Below are 26333 nucleotides of genomic sequence, written 5' to 3' on the forward strand. Positions count from 1 at the left end.
TTACTTTTCTAGTATGGAGTGAAGCACTGCCTAAACCAGCTGTTTTTGCACTCAGGCAAATGGTAGGGGCCGCAGCATACATCCACCCATTGACATTAGTGTGAGAAGGTAGAAAAATTTCATTTTCATTTTGCAAATGGACAACCTCTGTTCTTTGGAATGGGGAGAGGTGGTCTCCACAGGTGGATTTTTAGGTTCACCTCTGGTACCAGCTCCTCCCTCTCAGAAGAGCCACAGAAACTGCCTCTCTCTATCATTTCAGGACTTTGAGATGATATATTTGCAGTGCATTTCCCCTGTTTGTGTTACTGCACAGTCAGTGTTTCCAACTTGCCATGTGACCTTAAAGGGCCCCTGCAACTTGGCGAGTAATTTAGAGCTCGACAGAAAAAGTAACTACGTATTGAAATCTGTTGTGTTTTCTGTTGTCACCTGAGGGTATTTGTTTATTTACAGAAGTTGGTGAAGACCACAAAATTGTTATTGTAAATAAAAACATAGAAATGAAGGAGGGTGTACTTTCTTTTTCCCATGACTGTATGTATACATTCACTATATGGCCAAAAGTTTGCGAACACTTGACCATCACACCCTTGTGTGGGTATTGCCAAAAAGTTTGAAACACACAACTGCATAGGATGTCTTTGTATGCTGGAGCATTACAATTTCCCTTCATTGGGACTAAGGGGCCTAGCCCAAACCTGTTCCTGTATGACAATGGCCCTGTGCACAAAACGAGGTTTTTAAAGACATGGTTTGCCATGAACTGGAATGCCTGGAATATATATACACCGATCAGCCATAGCATTAAAACCACCTGCCTAATATTGTGTAGGTCCCCCTTGTGCCACCAAAACGGCTCTGACCCATCAAGGCTCTCTGAAGGTGTACTGTGGTACAGATGTGGCCTTTAAGAATGCAAATTTTTTTCACATGGTTTCACATGATTCATCACACGTGATCACGCGGCACCCTGCAGGCATGCTTCTTTGAATTTAATTTTTTTTTTTAATTTTTTTTTTTTTGCATCACACAATTTCCACCAGGTGGCGCATGAAACAACATACTATAGCTCAACACACAGTACACTGAAAAAATGGAATGTGTGGTTGGTTAGATTTAAGAAAAAATATTACGTAAGGTTTACATAAAAATATTACGTTTCTCATCAAAACGTGATTTCATTGCTTATGCTAAACTTAATTTAAACAAGTTTCTAATTACAAGATTGAATTATGTAAAGTGAATGTGATCAATTCACACAGTACAGGTACTATAACTATAGTATTTAAATTAACATGGCTAAAATGTGCGTGGTAGAATAGTGTAGCGGTAATGTGGTTATTGTAGAATGGCAGCAATCTGGATTTGATCCTCAGCTCAGGTGCAAGTGTGGACTCAATGAGCGTTTGTTTTTTCAGTGTAGAAAGACAATTTGTGTGTGCACATGTAAATATGACTGTTCTTCCTCAAAGTAGTGTTGAATGAATTCCATTTTCCCCTTTCTTGCCAATGGAAACTTTTGTTCTTTTCTTAGATTTAAAGTTTCACTACTGAAAACAATGGTTTAAAGTGAACACAGACATCCACATGCCAGATCAGACTGCTCTTGGCCACTTCAACTTGGCAATGATTAGTCTTGAATCGATCTTTAAATATGCCTAGGCTTTTAGATTATTACACTATATATTTAACATAGAATTAACATCATTCTCTGAGTGTCTGATAATTTGTTAACTGCACGTTTAATGTCATGATTTCGAGAAAACAAAATATCCACAATAAAATATGAAAAAAATAGCCTAATAACGGACACAAATATTTAGTAATATGGAAAATCCATTTACACGTGACTGCATGAGTGCAGCAGATCATTATTATTTTATTATTATATTATTTTATGTGCTTTGTAAATGCACACTTCATTGCGCTCTCTGCAGGTGTTCATGAGATAATGTGTACATAAATATTACTCAATTCAATACGCCGATTTAAATATTACTCAATTAACAGTTGTGAGATATAAAGTCGCAATTGCAGAGTTGCCAACTCTCATGCATTTTCGAAGTTTCAACCCAAAAAACAAGACAATACCACGAGTGCTTGTGCTGTTTAATGCGCTTAAGAAATGCATTTCTCCAATGCCTAACTTACATTTTACTCTTATTTTATATAATCTGTAAATATTATGAATTAAAAGTTATGCACATATTTCCATTTTGCAAAACAATTTGTCATAACAGCAACCGATTCGTTGTTAAAAGATGTGCGTGTATGCATGTCAAACAGACAGAGTGCAAGAGAGAAATGAGTGCAGTAAGTTAGACTAAACTATACATTTTGATCAAGTATTTGTTGTAGAACATCAAATTTATGCAAGAAACAGTATTTTTTTTTTATAAAATAGTAACTGTAATTCTAACTCTGACCTGTTAACACTTAGATTATACTTTATGAAAATTAACAGAAATGTACAGAAAGTAAAAACTCCCAAGCAAAGAATTCAGTGGAAAAAGATGTGGAAGACACGCACAATGAACACAACTATAGCTGACAAGAGATGGTGGAAGGAGAAATTAGCTATTAATTTTTTTTTTTTCAGAGTAAGATGTGTTCAACTAATACCAATGCAAATATAGTTGCTGTGCAATTTACTTGCCATTTTATTTACTATATTTTTAAAGTTCATAGTCCTCATGTTAAACTTCATAGTTCACATCGTTTTTTATTCACACGTATTCTGAATTCATAATGTGTACATTATTTAAAGAAATTACTGAGTCAACCTCCTCACAATCCTTGTGGAGACAAGCTACTTTTGAACTGCAGGAACATCCTGAGGTTATGGTCTGATCTACCCCCACTACCCCCAATGTTTGCAAAAGGTTACAATGTTTTGCAATAGGTTACAAAAGGTCCAGTGTTCTGTTTTCCAGTGTAGTGCAGTCAACAAACTGGTGGAAAGTTGGGAGAGTGGAATTCAGATTTACATAATTAAAGTTTCCAGTAATTACCACAAAAGCTTCAGGGTGTTTAGACTGTAACATAGCAACAGTGGCGTGTATAACATCACATCCCCGATTCCCTGTCAGCCGACAGTGGTTTTGGTGATTATGGCGTTTTTTATTTTCACTGTGGTAAATTCTGCACAAGACAAGGAGCATGTGCTAAAATTTGTTTTACCTTCCTGGTCGTTGTCTTTAGTACATTATGCCATGTTAAGTGTTTAGACTGCCCTGACAGATGGGCCTAGCCTATAGTATCTACAACCCATTCTCACTTATTATTCATGCCCCCAATGACAGCATGACATCTGTATAGATAAATGCAGTCCATCCACATGTAAAGGCATCTCAAAATGACAGAGATTAGCAAACTGCATTCCCGAGACATCAGGATAATGAGGTCTGCTGGAAGTTCCACTCGAGAAACACACCACCATCTGAGTTCCACTGGTGTACACGCTACATTGTGTACCATCAGAAGACATTACAAAGAACAAACATCACGCATACACAATCCTCACAAAATAAATAAGTTACCCACGTCATACAGTATGATGCTATCACAAATGTAAGTATGTTGTGACAATGTCATGAGTTGGTTGTGCCTAAAGTGTCAAATATTTATTTAATGTCTTTTCCTTGATTTAAGGGACATTGTCACAGCCATAGACAACATCACTACCCACTCTACCCGAAGTTCAGTGTTCAGTGGAAACAGTTCTGGCGTGACAATGGAGTGGACATCAGTGAGCGTTCCATTCGGGGGATCAGGCAAAAACTTGGGTGGAAGTACAGGAAAACTCAACATTGTCCCATGATACAGAGATACATCTCCAACAAGCCCATACATGGATTGACGAGAAGGAGACATTTCACAATGTCATTTTTCACTGATGAAATGGTGGCTTTGGATCACTTTGCTACCATGTCATTTCATAAGAGTGGAAGATGCGTGCCCAAACGCCCACTGAAAGTTCATGTTTGGAAATCAATATGCAGACCGGGACCTACTGCAATCTACGAAGGGATAATGGACCAGTCTTTCTTTGAAGATGCTATTATAAAAGAAACCACCGCTTCCTACATTAGGGAAAACTTCGGAGTCCATCACTGCTTTTTCCAGGACAATCACCCAAACCACACTGCTGCAAGCAGAGTCATTGCTGCAGAGGGTATAAACTGGGTGAAGACTCCACCAGAATCCCCTGATATGAATCCCATTCAGATGGTGTGGCATGCTCTGAAAGACTATATTTGGAAAGAAGCAAAACCAACTACAAAGTCTGACTTAATTGCTGCCATAAATAAATTCTGGTTCGAGGGACTTACAGTAAAGGCATGCAACAAGTACATAAATAGACTGTTTAAAGTTGTTCTAGCAGTGGTTGAGCATCTAGGTGGACACACTGGAATTTGGCATACATACACTAAAGTGTAATGCCATAAAATGAAAATACTGTACATTTCTGACCACTTTCCAATAAATAAACATTTTGCTGTATTTTTGTATTTATTAGATTAAACCGAAACATAATAAAACTGAATGCTACTGTAATAAGTGTATCTATATTTATCAACAATCGAACACACAAGGCAAACATAGGTCATTAAAATACTGACACCCACTATATAGGGAATAGAAAATTAGTGCGTGATTTCAGATACATGTCTGAACAGTTGCTCTATGAGGTCTGTTGCAAAGATAGCCAAAATGACGAAAAATGCAACTTATAAGGTCATGTAAATAATAATATACATAAGGTCACAGTTGTGAGATGCAGCCTAAACTCACAATTGCGAGAATTAAATCTCCAATTGTGGGAAATCAAGCCCCCAATTCGGGGCGAGTGAAGCCAGCAAAACCGGTTGGTTGGAAATTCCACCTCACACCCCGTGAATGGAAGGTGAAAAGAGATCGACTTATCCAAAACAGACAACTGACTTTGAGCCATCTTTTAAATCCATTTAACAAATATACCGCAATTACTGCTAAAATCATTGGATTAAAATAATTGATACTAATTACTGTATACTCTTTATACAAATTTTATTTAATAAAGGTGTAATTGTATTGAAAAGTGATCAGTAATTTATTTGCGTAGGAAATACATTGGCGTCACTTTGTTTTGAAAAGCGGTGGGGATAAAGACGTGGGGCTGGTTCACTCACCTTTTCTACTTATTACACCATACTGTAGCATGCATTGTGTTGTTTCTTTGTTAGATAGGATTTAGGTACCCTAGTCTATTCAGTGGATTTTCGTGAGGGACCATAATTAGGACTAGAAATCTGAATGACCAAAATATTAATATAGCAATAAAAGATATGCAGCGCACAATTAACTAATAACTGTTAACTAATATTGTTTATATTGTTAATATTATAAATTAAAATACTATTAATAATAATTAATTAAATGCAGTCAATGCCCTATTTTTATGTTTATGTTTACACAGGATATGCTACAGTACATTTGTTATCATCACTGCAGTGATAATAACAGATGAAAATTTTTATTAACAAAGTAATTTGAACATACTGTTGATGAAAATATGACAAAAAAATAATAAAGATTAACAATTAGCAATGCATTAACAATGCTTCTTGAAAAATCTAGAAAGAATGTGATTGTTTCAAATAATGCACTCAAAGAATAAAGAAGTAATATAGATATCGTCAAGAATGAGCTGCTTGAGCTACGTGAGCTGTGTGAATGAAAACCAGTAAACTAAAGCACTTTACTAGCGGGTTAATTAACTCAACCCAAACGCATCCTATTAAAGATTCATACACAAACTAAACGCAATATTACAACCTGCATCTGCACAAAATGACACGAATGCATATGTGCTATATGTGATATATGTGATAGTCAGGATGTGTAAATCACGTTGTGAATATGCTCCTTCTGTAACAACACATTTGGTAAATGTTGCCACATGTATAAATTAATACTTAAAATGTTTGAATATTTGGTTTAATTTTGCACTTTCTTGTCAACTAAAATGTTATTTTCGACTAAAATTAGATGCCATTTCAGTTAGAGTATAATTGACAAATATTGAGTAAATGTAAACAATATTTTCATCAAAAGACAAATATTATGACTAAAGCTGTCTAAACGCAAAACTCAGTGCTACAGTAATGCATGTATTTATGCATCAGTGCATTAGGGATAAATTCACATATTTACAATTTATTTTGGTTTAATTTAATTTAAATGCATATATTTCTGTAAAGCTGCTTTGTGACAATGTCCATTGTTAAAAGCACTTTACAAATAAAAATGAATTGAACTGAATTGAAGCCATGCTTGTGCTACTTAAAGCAACTTAACACTGAGTTAAATCATCATTAATATCAAGCTCAGCTACTGCAGTTCCAAACACTGGAGCTTGAGACTCAGAAGGAAATGAAGCTAAAAGAGCTGGAGTTAGAGTTGGTGCTGAGAAATGGGCCAGCTCCCCGTTCACCTGTGTCTCCTGCACCCGCATCTCCTGTGCCTGTCCATGAGTCATCGCCTCTGCTACAGCATGCACATCAAGGCACCTTGTCTGTAAGTCCTGCTGGGTTTGATGTTAGTAAGCACATTGCTTTAGTTCCTATGTTTAGGGAAAGTGAAGTTGACACTTATTTCCCTGTGTTTTTGCTGACACTGCATTAACCTAGAAATATTTGTTCTTTATAATTACAGTGCAAGTTTTTGGGGAAAGCTCAGGAAGTATGTTCTGCTCTAACATTAGAACAGAGTTTGGATTATGAAACAGTTAAATCAGCTGTCTCACAGGTGTATGATCTTGTCCCTGAAGCTTATCGGCAGAAGTTTCATAAGTATGCCAAACTGCAAGTCAAATGTATGCTGAGTTTGCGTGTGAAAAATCCACTTTATTTGATAAGTAGTGTGCTGCAAAAAAGGATGTAACCTTTGATCAGTTAAAAGAATTGACCCTGCTAGAAGAATTTAAGACTTGCATTTCTGACAAAATTGTGGTTTATTTGAATGAACAAAAAGTCACTTAGCTTGCTGATGCTGCTGTTTTTGCTGATGAGTTTGTGCTCATGCACAAAACTGTATTTTCCCCTCCACGGCGTGATATTTCTGATCGCGGCTACAGCTCTAGAACTCACAAAAAAATGCTAGAAAGTCCTGTGAATGTTTTTATTGTCATGAATCTGGCCACTTCATTGCTGCTTGTCCCGTGTTAACATGCAAAAATTGACAGAAAGCGTGAGAGTGTGGCTTTAGTGCACATACCACGGCAACACTGTGACAGTTTACTTTCACTTTCCTCAGTTGATATTGTCTTTGAGCCTTTTATTCTGATGGCATAGTTTCACTCTCTGATACAGATTCAGAGCCTAAACCATTGCATATTCTGAGAGACATCTGAGCTGCTCAGTCATTTATTCTGTAAGATGTCCTTCTTTTGTCTGACCAGTCTAGCTGTGGTGCAGATGTTCAAGTTCAGGGTATTGATCTTGGTGTTGTGAAGGCCCCTTTGCATATGGTTTATCTTTGTTCTGATGTAGTGTCTGATTTGTCAAGGTTGCAGTTCACCCTTAGCTGCCAGTTAAGGGAGTTTCGTTTATTCTGGGTAATGATTTAGCTGGTGGAAAGGTTTTCCATTTATGTCATGAGGCACACCCATGCTTGCAAAATGAAAGGTGCTGACAAGCTTTCAGACTCTGCTTTGTGTAGTGATGATCCTGTGTTTGAAAACAAAGCTTTGTTTCCCAGTCCTGTGATTGGTCCAGAAGCTAAAGCTACTTCAGTACATGAAGAGGATTATAGTAAATGGGGTGTGGGGCGAGAGTAGCTTGCGGCAGCAGAGAAATCAGATGTTTAGCTCTCTCACTATATTGCTGCTGCTGTAGATAGGCCACAGTTATCTCAATTTTATTTTTTTAGTGTATTTTTTGATGAGGATGTATTAGGCATGATTGGAGGTCAGTTTCCAAAACCATAAAGAGCACAAGCACAAGTGGGTCACCTAGGTGTGAGAAAGACATACAACCGTGTTTTGATGCATTTTTTGGCCTGCTATGAAGTCTGATGTCGCCAGGTATTGCCGTTCCTGTCAAGTGTGTCAGGTTGCAGGAAAGCCTACTCCACTTCAACCTATACCTGTTATGGGAGAACCTTTTGAAAGAATTTCAATAGATTGTGTAGGTCCCCTTCCTCGAACCAAGTCTGGTCCTACTTACCTACTATCTTTGATATGTGCTGCTACTAGGTGCCCTGAAGCCATACCCCTGCATAGCATAAAGTCTCATGCTATCATCAGAGCTCTTGTTAAGTTTTGTACCACTTTTGGTTTGCCAAAATACATCCAGACAGACCAGGGTTCAAATTTTATGTTTGTTCTGTTTCGGAAGGTTAGTCTTTAGTTACTCTGTTCGTGGTCTTTTAAAGGTTTTACAGGAAGAATTTCTGTCTCCAGGTCCTGTGAAAACTCCAGCTATGAATGTCCTGGACTATGTTAGTTACTTTCATGAGTGCCTACATACTGTTTGTGAATTAGCCAAACGTCCTCTTGCTTCCTCACAGTCCTGTATGAAAACTCGCTTTGTTAAAAAGTCTGTGGTGCGTGCATTCCAAGCAGGTGATGAGGTTTTGGTTTTACTACCATTACCAGGCTCAGCTCTACAGGCTATGTTCTCAGGTCACTATATTATTGAGTCTAAATTAAGTGACACAGACTATATTGTGAAAACCCCTGATCAGAAAAGAAAGTCTCGTGTATGCCATGTGAATATACTCAAGCCTTATACCTCTCGGTCCACCACAGATGAGAGTGCCGCTGTCAGAGGTGGATGGTCTCAGCTAAGGTAGAGCTTGTTTTCCCTGTGTTTGTTTAACAAATTCTGAATGGCTGTCAAATACTCAATCCAAACTTGCCAACTTGGCAGAGCCAGTCCAAGGTGACTTAAGTCTTAAGAAATACCCATCACTTTTTTCTGATACCCCTTTTCATATTACAGTCCTCAGGCATGACATTGATGTTGGTGATAATGCTCCTGTCAAACAAAATGCTTACAGGGTTAATCTTACTAAACATGCCATTATGAAAGAGACTATTTGATTGAGAATGGTCTTGCTGTGCCTAGCTGTAGTCCCTGGTGTTCATCCTAGCCTGACAAAAGCTATCGGTTCTGCACAGATTATCAAAAAGTCAATGCTGTAAATAAAGCGGACTCTTTTTCCCTTCCAATAATGGAAGATTGTATTGATCAAATAGGCAGTGCGAAGTTTGTTACAAAACTGGATCTTCTAAAGGGTTACTGGCAAGTTCTACTCACTCCACGTGCATCTGAAATTGCTGTATTTGCTACACCAGACAGGTTCCTCCAATATACAGTCATGGCTTTTGGTCTAAAAAATGCACCAGCTACATTTCAGCGTCTAATGACTCGGGTCCTAGGTGATGTAGATAATTGAAAAGCCTACCCTGATGTGGTTGTTTTTACAGAATTGTACGTTAGACCATATGTTTGCTCACCTCCAGACAGCCTCTCTCACCTTGCAAAATGTGAGTTTGGTCATGCCACGGTCATGCCTTTACAGACCACATCCCCTAGTATTTTTACATTGCACGTCAAACAGCAACCAATGGCTCATGTTGTGGTCCTTGACTATGCAAAGATGAAAATGTAGTGGCTGACTCACTATCTCTGTGACATTTTAGTTAAAGTTGTGAACCTGACTGGGAGGGGGTGTTACATTCTTGATTGTATTTCTGTCTGTACTGTGTTCCATTAGTGAGTCAACCCCCGGTGGGGGGATGGGTGTCTTTTGTCTCCTACATGCCTTGCGCCCTCCTCGTGCTTTGGGATTGGTTGGGATTTCCGGATGTGTATTTAAACCTTATCATTCTACATCCCCATGCAGATCATTGCCTTTGCTTTGTCCTGTGTAAATTTTGCTATATGTGCTACTTTCTTTTGTATATGACCTTCTGCCTGTTGTCGAGAAGGTCAACTTTGCCCCTTTGGGTTTGATTGTTTCATTTATATATAACCTGTAAATAACACACACCAATAACCACCACTTGTAATAGTACATTGTAAACCATGGTTAGTAGGAAGTCACTGCCACTTAAGTTTATAGTGAGGAAAGGAAATGTATTTTTTATGTTTCTTTCTTATGGGTTAGGTTAGTTAGTTCAATTTGTGTATAGTGAGAGGGAATTTTGTTTATTATTTTGGCCTAGTCAACATCCGAAGCTTTAACCACTTTGAGAAAAAAAAAGAGTGAGAATAAAACACAAAGCAAATGCAGTCTTGGTCTTGCCACCCTTATATTCTATTGTTTGCTGTGGCCCGACCTAGACTGAGTCGTAACAGTTGTATTACAAGACTTTTCAGCTGGCTTTATTTTATTTCCAGTTAATAACAAGCAATAATTTGACAAGCTTTTTTGGGTGTGTGTGTGAGGGGGATTCTCAAGTTCTCAAAAAACTGGGAAGTGGAGCTCATGGTGAAAAGGTTTGAATGTCTGAATTAAAGCTATAACTGACCTGATCGAGGACAGTATCCAGAGTGCTTAGCAACAGGAAGCCACGGCCTTGGACCAAGTACTCTCCCAGAGCCACCACATGACTCTCCTCCTCTTCCTCCTCCACGTGGGCCTCTGTTCGCTGAGCGACCACACTACACAGCTGGTGAACATCACTCAGGAATTCCCTAGCCAGGGTGTTACTGGCACCACTCATGTCTGAGCTAGAGTGAGAGAGGCAGATGGATAGACAAACAGATAAAAAAAATCCTTGACAGAAATCACAGAAGTGCACTTGATGTAAAGACATTCACAATGTACAGCAAACATTCACTTTATCTGATAAGAAATAGAACAGGATGGGGCATGCTGCTACAGGAAAATAATTCACACAATTATTTTCCTATTATAAGACATCCCAAAATATTTTATTCCTCTCGCATTATAGCAAGTTGCCAACAGTTACAATTTTTAATTCATTAATAAACAAAACAGAAAGCTTTTTAACTGTTTAAAATTATCTACAATGCTATGCAATGCCCATGAGACAAGTTATTTTCTGTTATCACTTACTTTAAAGCAGCTGTAAACATTCCCTCACCAGCCTCTAGTTTTTGTTAATGAGCCCAAAAAAAAAAAAAAAAAAGAAAAAAAAAAAAAAAACCCACACACAGCTTGTCATGTCTTGTCATGTTACCAAGAAACCAGAAAGTGCAAAGTCCTGAAGACTTTGTAATGGCGGAAAACTTCCTATCCAAGTGCTGTCAGTAGAGACGCCTGCCATAAAAGTTAAATAGACATCTTCTAACAGAAAGCACCATGACATCAATGATTGTTTCCCTGTTAAATAACAATGCATTTTTTAATCTGATTACTAAAAGGCTTACATTATGTGGGGCATCGATCATACAAGTCCCCGTGAATTAGCTGGTACTACAGAAAGATTAAAGTATTAGAATGAACACATTAATTTAAACTTATCATTAAATTACACTCAGAACTGTCAGAGACCTGCTGCTATAGAAAATTAATCAACACATTCAGATTCGGGAATTAAACAGCGCTGTCGTATAAAGTAAGTTCTATCTCACCTCTCCTAACCCACCTGGACACCTTGTGCGTATGTACACGCATGACGTTTAACACAAAATCATGTGGTGACCATACGATGCAAAATGCCATTATCGATGGCTGCCATTCCCTTTTCTTTTTCTCCCCTTTGTACACATGACAAGCATTTTTTGATATATCTTCATAACAGTGTACGACTATAGTCAGAGCTACAGGTGAAGCTGTCCTCCAAAGCTGGCAACAGACACATATTAAGTTCATAAAGTTCCTTAGTCAGCTGTGAGCTATTACAGATTAATCTTGTTTGCACTCACATTTATTGCCTGGGCAGCTACATCTTTGTAGTCATTTTTCCCCAAAAAGGACATCCTATAATTCAGGACATGTGGAACCACCTTTAGCAACAATAACAAAGTACACTTTTCTGTTTGGCCCACGCTTCTTTACAACGTTGCTTCAGTTTATTGATGTTTGAGGGAATTAGTTTGTGCATAGCTCTTTTAAGGTCCTGCCACACCATCTCAATGGGGTTGAGGTCTGGACTTTGACTTAGCCATTCTAACAAGTTTTTTCTTCTTTAAACATTCAGATGTTGATTTGCTGGTGTGCTTGGGATTATTGTTTTGTTGCATGTTCCAATGCCAGGCCAGCATCAGCTGCTGGACCGATGGCCTAACATTTATCTCAAAAATATAATAAGTGGAATTTGTCATTGTCTCAATGACTGCAAGTTTCCAAGGGCCTGTGGCTGCAAAACAAGCCCAAATAATCATCACCATGCTTGACAGTTGGGATGTTTGGGGTGATATACTTTCTTTGGTTTTTGTCCCGCTGTGCATAATGACCAAACATCTCCACTTTGGTCTCATCAGTCCAAAGGATATTGTTCCAGAACTTCTGTGGTTTGTACAGATACAATTTTTTCAAACATAAATCATTCTGCCATATTCTTTTTGGAGAGAAGAGGCTTCTTCCTAGCCACCTGTCATTACTTATTCAGTCTTTTTCTGATTGTGCTGTCATGACTATAAACATGTGTTACAGAGGCCTGTTGTTTTTTCTTTATAGCTGTGAGCATTTAATGGTCTGTCTTTGGAATGGATTTGCTAGGACGCCAACTCCTGGGAAGAATGGAACTGTCGTGAAGGCTCAAGATTGGAGGTAGGAAGGGTGTACTTATTTTTCCCCACCTGGTTTCTGAATGTTGGTTTACTTTTGGGGAAAAATGCCTACATATTGAAATCTGTTGGTTTTTTGTTGTTACCTGAAGTTACCTGTTTACAGAAGTTGGTGAGAACCACACAATTCTTATTTAGGCCCTGATAAATAAAAACATAGAATTGAAGGAGGGTGTACTTTCTTTTTCCCATGACTGTATACCTGTGGCCGTGTCTGGAAAGCTCTTTGTGTCCGAGTCACAGATATGCGATTCCACCTGCTCGTAGACTAAGAATAAAGGCTCTAGACGGGCCATAATAGCCAAATTTAAAATGACAATGGTCCACATTGGTTTGGAGACAGAGAGAAAACTAAATACTGAATGAGTTTTTTCATACAGTTCTGGTACCAAAGGTCTTTGAGATGACAAAATGCAAAGATTACATTAAGAATATTAAACTAGATGCTAGTTTGACAGCAGCACCATGCCCAGGTTTGGTACATATTTTAGTGAGTACAACTGAGGCAACAATTTGTCATGATTTGTTGATGTTTGCATCACCTCCTTGGTAGTTTTAGCAGATGAGACACTATGTGCAGATTTGCACTGCCTAAGCACCGAGTGTAGGCCCTCCCACTCCATTTTGACAGGCTTTTGTGATTGCCACACAAAGGGTGCACAGACAACATTCTGGCAGCTGTGCTGCATGCATTGGCTCAGTCACTCAAGTTGACCCTGTGATGAGACTGACTGAGATAGCACCCCTTGCAGTAGGACACTTGGGCCAACATGCAGGGCGGCTGTCAGCCAATTTAATCCTGGTTAGCTCATCAAAACGTCCGAGTACACTCAAGACAACCCTATGAAATTTGCCCTGCATTATTAGAGCCGGTCTTTGGGCCAGCAGCCAAAGAATCCCTAGATACAATCATCACTGTTCAAGTTGCTGTGATCTAAATCATTGGTGGGTCAGCCATTGAGGTCTCATCAGCCCTGGGTGGAATTTAAATGGTCAGAACTGTGCTTGCAGACCTCCAGCAGTGCACATTTGAGCAGGGAACAAGCCTACAGAAAGCCCGTCCCTCTGCTAAAGAATTCCACAAAGCCCATTCTTGATGGACAATGGCTTCAAGTGAGATGATTTACAGCCAAAAACACTGCTCTCTGTACAGCAACTATCTTCGACCAGTGGGTCCTGTTGACAAATGTCACAGGGATACAGACTTCAGTTCCATGGCACCCAAACTTTTCAAAGTTCAGAGCATCTACGATCGCATATCCAATCAAATTTTCCACTCTGTCCAGAGAGGTGCACTTTCTTCTGGATAAAGATGCAACAGAGAAGGTAGACCATGCTGACCAGAACAACATACTTTCTGATTCAGAAAAATGACACACTGATTCTACACTTGAGAGGAATGAACAGGTTCTTAAAAGCCCTGTGTGGGGGAAGGGCCGTGGTCGAGCGTAAGCTATGGACAGAGTGGAGGAGGGTCATGATGCCATTGTCAGTTAACATGATGATTCTCACCTGTCTCTCATTACCAGCAGTCTACTTATTTGTGTCTCTTTGTGCTTTCAGTGTCTGCCGTAACCCGCAAGTGAGAGAGAGAGACCAAGTGCGAGACCGAGTGCGAGACCGCTTGGCAGAGTTTGCAAGACACGAGCACACACCCACATAAACACCAAGAAACGTGAACCTGAACTTGACGGGGCAAAAGCCAAGAGTTTTTTGTTGTTTTCTGTTGAGTTTTGAAAGTGCACTGAAAAGCGTGGTCTGAATAAATGTGAGCCCGGAATTTGGGTAAGATTCCTCCACATGGAATCTTCCTCCACACCCTCACACACCGGGGTTCTACAGTGGTGCTGAAACCTGGGACCTGGGGAAGACTGGCTGAGAGCTGGTGGGCACTCCAGAAGCTGCTGCAGTCCAACACATTTCCAGCTGTGTCCCCTGCCACCATGCCACACGTGACACTCATGAAGGCGGCCTCCACGGACGATCCGGAGGCCTTCCTGGAGCTCTTTGAGTGTGCGGCAGCTGTGTGGGGATACCTGGAGGAGAAATGGACTCTGTGACTCCTCCCTTTACTATCGGGGGAAGCCTAGCTTGCTGCCTTGCAGCTGCCGATGCAAGCACAGCTGCAGTATTAGAGCATAAAATTGCATATAAATTGCAGCATGTCGGCCGGACCGCCGAGGAGCACCACCAGAGCTTCCAGTCGCTGCAGCTCTTTGAGTTTGGCCACCCCTTCACCTACACGCAGCAGCTGAGGGTGAGATGTCACCAGTGGGTGATGGCAGAGGAGCGCGATGCAGAACAGACCATAGAGCTGGTGGTACTGGAGCAATTCGTCGCTCGACTCCCAACAGGAATGGCGTTGTGTGTACAGTGCCACCAGCCCACGTCCCTCGATGAAGCTGTGCAGCTGGTGGAGGATCACTTGGCGGCAGTTCCTGGTCCAGGAGTCTCTTTTTTTACCGGTTGCCTCCGTTGTTTCAAATGCCCTGCTCCTTCACCTCTGATGTCTCCTCTAACCCTCTCTCTCTATATATATGCAGGTAGAACCTTCTGTGCCCACCAGGACTGGGGCAAAGCCCTGGGAGTACTGCAGGTGCAGCAGGGATGCTGGGCATTTCCAGGATACGCATATCTTCATGGAAGAGAAAATACTGATCCGGCTCCCTGACACACCACAGGCCTCCCCTGACTGAGCAGTAAAGCATGTAAGTGTGTATAAAAGGGAGTACACACCAGGCCTTGGTGGTATCGGGGTGTAAGCAGACCACTGTCCATCAAAGCCCGGATTCAACGTGGGGCATTGGGAAATGCACAACTGATGAAGGTGAGGTGTGTGCACGGGGATGTTCATGAATATCTGCTGGTGCCTATCATCATTAAATTCTGGGGGCAAAAGGGTAAAGTGGAGGTGGCAGTTAATCCTCGCCTCACCCATCAACTAATTCTTGGGGAAAATTAGTTTGTTTGCAAATGTTTGTGGATGGGTCCTGCAGTAGCGAGGCACAGTGTGGAATGTGCAAAGTGTTGGCTGGGGAGGTGCTGGGGCCATTGAAGTCAGCTCCGTGTGAGGGGGACACGGAGGGTGGGGAGGGCTCTGCCCCTCCACCCTTGGCAGGGATTCCCCTCGGGGATTTTCCCTTTGAGCAGTCATGCAACAAGACCCTGAGGCATGCGTCCAAGTGAGAGTAAGTGATGGTCAGCCAATTCAGCCTAATTTCGTGCTATCCCACCCGTACTTTTCAATTATTAAGGATAAGTTATATTGAATAACGCAGGGCACTCAGCCTAAAGAAGAGATGACCCAGTTGTTTGTCACAAAAAGCCCTAGGGAACTTCTGTTATCCCATGGCTGGGCATTTGGGCCAGGATAAAACAATCAATCATCTAATGGCTTGTTTCTATTGGACGGGCATTCATGGTGATGTTCGCAGGTGGTGTGCGGGATGTCGCAAATGTCAGCTGGTGAATCAGCCAACCACACCAAAAGTGCCACTGCACCCATTACCCTTAATCAAGAGCCCCTTAGAAAGAACTGGCAGGGACCTCGTCAAGCCATTAGAAATGTTCACGCGAGGATATAGCTTTGTGTTGGTCCTGGTGGATTATGCAACACGATATCCGGAAGCCATGCCTCTGTGCATCTCAGCACGCAGTGTTGTGGAGGCACTCTTCCGTGTTATTGCCCGAGTCGGGATCCTGAAAGAGATCCTGACTGACCAGGACACTTCCTTCATGTCACAGACACTTTGCAAACTGTACAAATGATTGGGGATTAAATCGATTCACACCATCTGCACAACATCTACCATATACCTAACCACTTTCCTTCTCCTTCTGCCGAGCACCACTCCTGAGCTGCCGGTGATCCAGACCTCCCCCCCTTCACTCTGGACCTGTCCACCGGCAATGCTTCACACTGCCACGAAAACGCTTCAGCTGTTTTCCATGGACTACACCAACACACATTGTGCTCACACACACGCACACTACAGTGTAAACCCATATGAGGATGGGTTCTCTGTTGAGCCTGGTTCCTCTCAAGGTTTCTTCCTATCACCATCTCAGGGAGTTTTTCCTTGCCACCGTCGCCCTGCTTGCTCATCAGAGACGGCACACACACACACTTCACTTTACTTTTGTTTGTGTAAAGCTGCTTTGAGACAATGACCTTTGTAAAAAGCGCTATACAAATAAAAATGAATTGAATTGAATGTGCAGATTGATGGGCTGGTCGAACAGTTTAATCAAATGCTTAAAAATATGTAAGTCTGTTCATGGAATTGGGATAAGTGGCTCAAACCTCTGTTGTTTGCAGTATGAGCGGTCCCGCTAGCCTCCACAGGGTTTTCCCCATTCGAATTATCATACGGATGCAAGCCCCGCAACATCTTGGGCGTCATTAGGGAAAATTGGGAGGAGGGACCTTCTAACAGCAAAAATAAAATTCAGTACATTCTGGACCTGAGAGCAAAGCTCCACACCTTAGGCCACCTAACACAGGAGAATTTGCTTGAGGCCCAAGAACTACAGTCCCAACTGTATGACAGGCGATACGGAAATTTGCACCGGGAGATACAGTACTCGTTTACCACCCACATCAAGCTCTAATTTACTCACAAAGTGGCAAGGATCCTTTGACTCAGAGAAGCCGACTAAGAGGTTAGGTGAATGGATAGAGGCGATGCACCTCAAATATACCACATCATCCACCAGTTACCGTGGCTCTGCCGATGGTGGTTCCTGAGAGGGAGGAGCTGGGACCGGAGGCAAGTCTAAAAAATGCAGCCCAATTCACCCTGCTCCCCTGTGGAGACCACCTTTCACGGTCTCAGAGGTCACACTCCTCCAGCTGTGGCTGTTTGTAGCCACCCATACCGGTTGCCTGAACACAGAAAAAGGTGGTTCAGGATGAACACAAAGCCATTCTTGACATGGGAGTAATCAAGGAGTCCTACAGTGACTGGAGCAGCCTGGTGGTCTTGGTGCCCAAGGTTGATGGGTTGGTCCATTTTCGTGTGGAAAAGTCAATGCAGCCTCGCATTGATGAACTGCTTGATCTGTTAGATGCGGCTCACTTTTATTCGACACTGCATGTAACCAAGGGGTGCAGGCAGATTCCATTGACTCCAATATCTCGTGAAAAAAGGCCTTTTCCACTCCGTTTGAGTTACACCAGTTTGTCACTCTTCTATTTGGTTTGGTTGATTGTGGCGGTTGATTGAGGGCTGGGTCTGTTTTGACCCAAGTGGTGGAGGAAAAGGAGCGCCCTGTGCTGTACATCAGCCGGAAGCTCTTGGTGAGGGAGACTAAGTACACCAACACTGAGAAGGAGTGTCTGGCCATAAAGTTGGCAGTCCTCACCCTCCGACACTACCTACTGGGGCACCCTTTAACCCTCCGCTCCGATCACTCCCTGCTCCAATGGCTCCACCACATGAAGAATGCCAACACGCGGATCTGGCACTACAACCATTCAAATTCAAAGTGGTCCACAGACCAGGGGCGCAGATGGTGGGGTCGATAACCTTTCCCGCCGAGGGTGGGATTCAGCTGCAGGCCAGACATCTGGTGGTCGAGCAACAGCTGTGGATGGAGAGGAGACAGGTCAAACTGGCAGGTAATGAGTGATGATTCTCACCTGTGTCTCATTACTGGCAGTCTACTTATTTGTGTTTCTTTACGCTTTCAGTGTCTCCTGTAACCCACAAGCGAGAGAAAGACAGAGTAGGAGAACTCTGTCTTTCTTGCAGCACCTGGTCATGGTGACCAGGAAGAAATACCAAGAGATGGCTGCACAGGTCACTGGTGTGGAGCTAAATTCAGTGAGAATGCTAACCATTCAAAACATGCTTGTGGTACCAGTTTCTGCTGTGGATGCTTGGAATGCTGACTGCAGTTACAGAAATAGCTCCCTTAGAGCAGCTACAACTAAGGAATTTTAAAAAATTGATTATCAGCCTGCGGCTAATGTTAATTCACCTCAGACAGAACCCTCATGCCCTTTTAATGAGAGTGGCATCTGCATCCAGAGGTGGTTTCACAAGAAGGTATCCAGGTGGGCAGAGGTAGCTCAGTAGATGAGCCATTGAACTTCTGATTGGGAGGTTTTGAGTTCAAATCCCAGCACCACCAAGCTACCACTGCTGGGCCCTGGAGCAAGGCCCTTAACTCTTAACTGCTCAGTTTTATAAAATGAAATAAATGTAAGTCACCCTGAATAAGGGCTTCTGCCAAATGCCCTAAATGTAAAAGTGTTGAAAGACCACCACTGGCAGTTATACACTGGAGTTCACAGAAAATCACTACATGTGTAACCTAATGTTATCTATTAAGGGCTCCATATATCATCTGTTAATCATTATTGCAATATTGGTCTCTGTAATATTGATATCGCAGAGGCCTACAATTTAGCATTTTTTCCATCAATTTTTATTGTTCATCCTGCTAGCATTCTGTATGCATACATTCCCCTCTGGAAATATCAGAATGGCAAGGCCAATTCTTTGTTTTTGCTATACACTGAAGACCTTTGGGTTTTAGATCAATATGAGATGAAAGATCAAAATTTCAGCTTTCATTTCCTGATATTTACAACTAGATGTGTTAAACAACTTAGGACATGGCACCGTTTGTTTCAACTCACCCATTTTTCAAGTGAAATAAAAATATTGGAACATGTGACTGACTGGTGTTTCTTGTTGCCCAGGTATGATTGAATGTTTAAACAATTAATAGCTCTGATTGTCTACTCTTGGTTTGAGCCCTGGGTTTAAACTGTTAAGACTGCACTTGTTTGTTTTGTTTAAAAAAAAAAAAAAAAAAAAAGGATAAACCAAGACCAGAGAGCTGTCTATGGGAGAAAAGCAAGACATTTTGAAGCTGCAAAAAGAGGGAAAATCAAATCCTTTGCACAGGTTTTGGGCATAACAGCTAACAAGCAGACATTAAACAGGTCAGTCAAGGAAAAAAACAGTAGTTGATGACAAAAACATTGTGAGAACTGTGAAGAAAAGCCCAAAAAATAACAATCAGTGACATCACCAACAGTCTCCACAGGCCAGGGGTGGAGGTATCACAATACACCGTTCGAAGAAGACTTTGAAAGCAGAAATATAGTGGCCATACCACAAGATGCAAACCACTCATCAGCAGTAAGAACTGGAAGGCAAGACTGGAATTCACAAAGAAATACAGAAACAAGCCACAAAAGTTCTGGAACCAAGTTGTATGGACTGATAAGACCAAGAGTGACCTCTACCAAAGTGATGGAAAGGCCAAAGTGTGGAGAAAGGAAGGATCTGCTCATGATCCAAAATATATGACTTCATCGGTCAAGCACAGTGGAGGGAGTGTCATGGCTTGGGCTTGCATGACTACTTCTAGAATGGGTTGATTATCTTCACTGATGATGCAACTCTTGATAGTAGCAGCAGAATGAATTCAGAAGACTACAGAAACATTGTCAGTCAATTTACAGTGAAATGCATCCAATCTAATTGGGAGGAGCTTCATCATGCAGCACGCATTTCACCTCCTAAAGAGGAGACTGAAGGGAGAAACCCCCCAACACAAACCACAACTGAAAGACGCTGCGGCACAAGCCTGGAAAATCACAAAAGAACAATGCAACTGTTCGGTGATGTTAGTGGGTCACCGGCTTGCTGCAGTTATTGCAAATGAGCTTTACGCATCCAAATATTGCATTATTTACTTTATTTTATATCTATCTTCCAATACTTTTGCTCAACTAAAATTGAGTGCCATGTTCTAAAGTTGCTTAACACCTCTAGATGTAAATATATCAGGAAATGAAAATCTATAGTCTCATGTTCATCTTTTGATCTCAAACCCAAATGTCTTCAGTGTATAGCCAAACAAAAAAAAAAAAGAACTGGCTTTGCCATTCCAGTACTTTTGGAGGGGACTGTATGCATGTGCATACATACAGTGGTATTAACCACCACCCCCTCCATTTCAGACCCAGGGTCTCTCACAGTGAATTTTCAAAGTTAAAACGGGTCAGCAAGTATTTCAAAGAAAATCATAAACTGAAAAAAGCTGCTTGCGTAAGTTTTCAGACCCCAAGTTCTAGAAGCTCCAGATGAAAGACATAGTCTTAATGAGGACACAATTGAATAATAATTGTCTTTACATGTGAAATATTAAAACAGCTCCCATTTTCTGAACAAAAACCACATCAGTTAAAATGTCATTTTAAAGACTGTCAGTCTGAAGGAAAAGAGTGAAAATGAAGACTAGAATTTCATAACTTAGGAATAGAGTGTAAAATTATATCTAATTAAATAAGAGGTTGGACATCCCAGTAATCACTGCTGGATCAATTGTGAGGAAGTGGAAGCTGCATCTAGACAAGGCCCTCCCTCAAAACTGCACAAAAACAAGACAGAGCCTGGCCAGTGAAGTCACAGTGAGGCCAATAGTCACTGAATGAGTTAAAGATTATAGTGGCTGAGAGTGGAGTGAAGGTGCACCAGACAACCATTTCAAGAGCTCTGCATAATTGAGGACTGTATCGGAGGATGGCTAAAAATAAACCATTGCTCAAGAAGAGCCATATGTAAGCAGGAAAGTGACCAAGTGAAGATGTGCTTTTTTGGTGAGACCAAGATCGAGATACTGAATTCGGTCAAGTTTCAAAGCACTATGTGTGGTACAAACATAATGCAGGGTATACCTCAATTAACGGCATCCCTAAAGTGAAATATAGTGGTGCTAGCATCATGCTCTGGGGATGATTTTCATCCCTGGGCTGTTTGTCTGAAACTGAAACTGAAGGGAGAATGGATGGAGCAAATTACAAGGGGATATTACAAGAGAACCTGTTTCATTGTGCTAAAAAAACTAAAGCTTGGAAGAAACTTCACCTTTCAGCAGAGTAATGGCCCTAAACACAAGACCAAAACAATGCAGGAGTTGTTAAATACAAAAAGGTGAATAATCTACAATGGCCAGGTCAAAATCAATATATAAAACCCCCACTGAGATTCTGTTTGGAAATTGCAGTTAAAAAAAAAAAAAAGTGTGCAAAGCTGGTAGGAACTTATCCCAACTGACTTAAAGCTGTTATTACTATAAAAGGTGGTTCTACAAAGATCTTTGAAAGCATATTGGTTTGCAGTAAAACTCTGGAACAATCTGTGTAGGTCTCATTTGTAATACAGATGAATTTCATGACTAAAGGGGGATGAACATTTTTGCAAGGCACTATACATAGATACATACAGTACATACATACATACACACATACATGAGCAAACATCTTTAATCATGACACATGATCTTGTTTTTCTAATTTATTTTTATATCTTAAGTCTTATCACAGATATAAAAGATATATCACAGTTGTAGTGTGTGACAGCATAATTGCAATATGCTATTTTTGTCCATACTATACAGACTTATAATTACCATTGAAACTTTTTGTTGAAAAAAGTTGGACAAGACAAATATATCGGAACTATAAAATTAATAGAAAACAGAAAATAAACCGTGCTTCTATTTCATTCTTGTACTCCACAAACAACTGATACTCTTCAGCTTAATCAGGAATCCTCTGTGTGATGGCTGAACTGGTGAGGGACTAGCTGTTATGCAATACATTTAAAGAGAACACAGGACCTAGCCTGCTCCAGTCATCTGACACTGACACAGAGAGGCTTACTGTATCACTTTAGCCTGATATTCCATCCTCCTTGATACTCTATTTTCAACCTCTTCACTGGAGCAAGCACATAGGTCCAATAGCTTGGTGTGTGACTCATTCCATGTTCCTTTTTTAGTGTTGAAAAATGTTGTTGGATTTGGATTATGACAAAGGTATTAGTCCTGATTTACTCATCTAAAGTCATATGAAAGTGAGGAGATATACGAGGAGAGGACACAGCCACCATCATCAAAAAAGTGGCAACATTAGCTCAACAGTTAAGATTATGTGATGATAACTGGAGTTCAAACCCTAGAACTTCCAGAGAGCCACTGTTGGATCCTTAAAGACTGCCCTGCTTTCCTAAATTGGCACACATATAACTTGTTTGATGCATGAGACAACATCCACCATCTACATATAAGCCACCCTTTAAAGACACAACTCTAAATATGACATTCAAATACCATAAACAAAACATTTTTTCCTGACTTACCTCCCTTCTACAAGCAGGTTGGAAGTGAAGCTCTAAAGTGTATACTCATTGTTCACTGCTTAGACACCCACCAACACACTTCATGACCACAGCACATAGTTGCTACTACTGTAATATGCACAGTTGTTACTAATGTAACCATGTTTTAGTAATGAATTAATTTTCTGCCCTGCACTTCAAATTCCATTAAACTGGAAATGCAAATGGATGCTTTCCAGATCTGGGTGGTCAGTGCATTACATGAAATCATGTGATGTCACATGGTACTCAGTCTTCCTCAAGGGCTGACATCACTGGTGGTTCAGATCAATCTTTGTATCACAGCACTGAAGATGTGTGTAAAAATGCTACAAATAGCCTATGTCCTCACTGTTTTCTTCCACCTCTCATCACTGCTTTGTTCAACAAAAACATCAGTAAATAACACTATTTCCAGCTAAACTGGCTGTCAGGAAAAAAAAAATTGTCTTGTATTTGCTAAATAAAATGCCCTTTTCTGAAAGATGTAGTGTAGACTACACTACCTTATAATATTGATAGTGTATTGCTGATTACTAGAGAGAGAAGTGATCATTACAAATGTATAGTATACATGTGATGTTAAATTTTTTCATGTTAAAATACTTGGAGTCAATAATTACTATACCACAGTGCTGCTGAATTCTCAAATCTTACTGGTCAAAAGGTTTTAAATACAGTTCTATAACAGCAGCTCTAATAGTGCCAGCTTTAAAAGGCTTTGGGCCAAGCCTCGAAAATGTGTACTATATAGATAAAGGTTTGTGGACACCTGCCCATCACACCCATATGCGGACCTACCCAAATCTGTTGCCAAAAAGGTGGAAGCATACAATTGTATAGGATGTCTTTATATGCTTTAGCATTACACTTTCCCTTCACTGAAACTAAGGGGCCTAGCCCAAACCTAGCCCAGCATGATAATGCAGCTGTGCACAAAGCAAAATTCCAACAGACGGGTTCTAAAATCTAGTGGAAAGTCTTCCAAAAAGAGTGGAGGCTGTTATCACAGCAAAGGGTGGACCAACTTTGGAAAGGGATGTTCAACCATACTCACCAACAAGCACATAAGGTATGTTCACTAAAAGGCACATACGGGTATGACGGCCAGGAGTCCAAATACTTTTGGCCATATAGTGTATATAACATCTTGTATGGGAAATGGAACTGTTTATACAGGAAGCATTAGAAATGCAAGGTACATATCAGCAACAGAGGTGCATCACTGAAAATTTAATTAATCAGTCTCAAAAAGTAATTTTCATTAAATCTCATTAAATGATTCTTAGGTAATCAATATTTTAGTATATTCCCTTTTCAGTTTAGAATTTTAATTAGAAATTTCAAATAAGGCAAAATTATTAAAACCTCAATACAGCTGAGAGCTATGATAACTGATGACTTGGTAGGCTTAGTTCTGAATAGTTTGGCTTCATGCAGTAACAAAGTAATAACCACAACAAGGCAAAAAAAAAAAAAGGTTCAATAAAATGAGATTTACAGAAATACAATGAGAAAAAAGACAATGAAACAACAATAGATTACTTAACTAAAAACTGCTAATTATTAATAGAAAGACAGGTCAAAGGAAAGCTGCATGTGTGAGAGAGAGGGAGACAGGAAAAGGAGGATGGAGTATATGTGTGTGTGTGTGTGTGTGTGTGTGTGTGTGTGTGAGTGAGAGAGAGAGAGAGAGAGAGAGAGACAAAGAGAGAGAGAGAGACAAAGAGAGAGAGCAAGCCTTTGTGTGTGGACACAATCTGCCTGTGTCTGTGTGCTTGCTGTTTGCACTGAGCTTATGGACATTAATTACCACGAGATGCCTCCTGCTATGTGTAAGAGGAGAACAATAGGGAGAGAAATACAGTCCCAGAACGGCAAGGATAATTCTTCTGTCTTTGCTAAACACGGAGGACATTTGAGTTTCAGAAAAAAATGAATATGAGACGACAGATCAGAATTTCACCTTTCACTTCCTGTTATTTACACCTGCATGTGTTAAACAACTTAGAATATGGCACCTTTAGTGGCAGACCACCTAAATTTTAGGTGAGCAAAAGTATAGGAACAAATAGCCTTAAAGTTTGTTAAAGTAAATAACACATTTGGTTGCATACCCCTTGTTTGCAATAACAGCAGCAAGCCGGTGGGGCACTGACATTACCAAACTGTTGTATTCTTCATTTGTGATGCTTTTCCAGTCTTGTACCACAGCTTCTTTCAGTTGTTGTTTGTTTTGGGGGGCTTCTCCCTTGAGTCTCCTCCTCAGGAAGTTAAATGCATGCTGAAATAGGTTAACTAGTGATTGAATTCGTCAGCCTAAAACCTTCCATTTTTTCCCCTGATGAAGTCATTGTTGTGTTGGCAGTGTGCTTTAGGTCATTGTCTTGCTGCATGAAATTCCTCCCAATTAGATTGGATGTATTTCACTGTAAATTGGCAGACAGACTGTTTCTCTACACTTCTGAATTCATTCTCCTGGTACCATCATGAGTTGCATCATCAATGAAGATTAGTGAGCCCATTCTAGAAGTAGTCATGTAAGCCCAAGCCATAACACTACCACCACTGTGCTTGACTGATGATTGACTCATGTTTTGGATCATGTGGAGATCCTTTCTTTCTCCACACTTTGGCCTTTCCATCACTTTGGTAAAGGGTAATCTTGGTTTCACAACTTTTGTGGCTCATCTCGGTATCTCTTTGCAAATTCCACTCTGGCCTTACTGCTGATGAGTGGTATGCATCTTGTGGTATGGCCTCTAAATTTCTGCTCTTTAAGTCTTCTTCGAATGGTGGACTGTGATTCAGTCACCCCTGCCCTGGAGGTTGTTGATATCACTGACTGGTGTTTTTGAGTTTTTCTTCACAGGTCTCATAATGCTTCTGTCATCAACTGCTGTTGTTTTCCTTGGCCAACCTGTTTGATGACTGGTTGTTAGAACACCAGTGGATTCTTTCTTTTTCAGGACATTCCAAATTGTTGTACTGGCTATGCTCAATGCTTGTGCAATGGGGCTGATCAATTTTCCCTCCCTTCCCTAGACAGCTCTATGGTCTCCATGTTGTGTTTATATATACACACACACATACATACAGTCAGGTCCATAAATATTGGGACAGTGGCACAGTTTTGGTAATTTTGCCTCTGTACACCACCACAGTGGATTTGAAATGAAGCAGTCAAGATGTGACTGAAGCGTAGACTTTCAGCTTTAATTCAAGGGGTTTAACAAAAATATTGCATTAACCATTTAGGAATTACAGCCATTTTTTACAGAGTTCCTCCATTTTCACAGGCTCAAAAGTAATGGGACAATTGACTGATAAGCAGTTTCATGGCCAGCTGTGGCCTGTTTCCTCCTTATATCATGATAAATTAAGGAGATAAAAGGTCTGGAGC

The 26333-nt window shown here is 40.7% G+C and overlaps 1 protein-coding gene and 1 pseudogene across 15 annotated transcripts in view; one reads left to right on the top strand and one right to left on the bottom strand.

Annotated features, from left to right (window-relative positions):
- Nucleotides 1–26333, bottom strand: part of lyst (lysosomal trafficking regulator) — a 198702-nt gene that overhangs the window by 152854 nt on the left and 19515 nt on the right. For all 15 annotated transcript variants that reach the window (XR_003404244.3, XR_008301402.1, XR_008301404.1 and 12 more), the window contains exon 4: nucleotides 10523–10724. Coding sequence is in view for 10 of the 15 variants with exons in the window: in XM_053232372.1 (XP_053088347.1) it covers nucleotides 10523–10724 (202 nt within the window). In the remaining 5 variants the exon portion in view is untranslated. The remainder of the gene's footprint in view (nucleotides 1–10522; nucleotides 10725–26333) is intronic.
- On the top strand, nucleotides 3080–9117 carry LOC113542072 (uncharacterized; annotated as a pseudogene).

Source organism: Pangasianodon hypophthalmus, chromosome 3 (assembly GCF_027358585.1).
Source record: "Pangasianodon hypophthalmus isolate fPanHyp1 chromosome 3, fPanHyp1.pri, whole genome shotgun sequence".
Lineage (NCBI taxonomy): Eukaryota > Metazoa > Chordata > Actinopteri > Siluriformes > Pangasiidae > Pangasianodon > Pangasianodon hypophthalmus.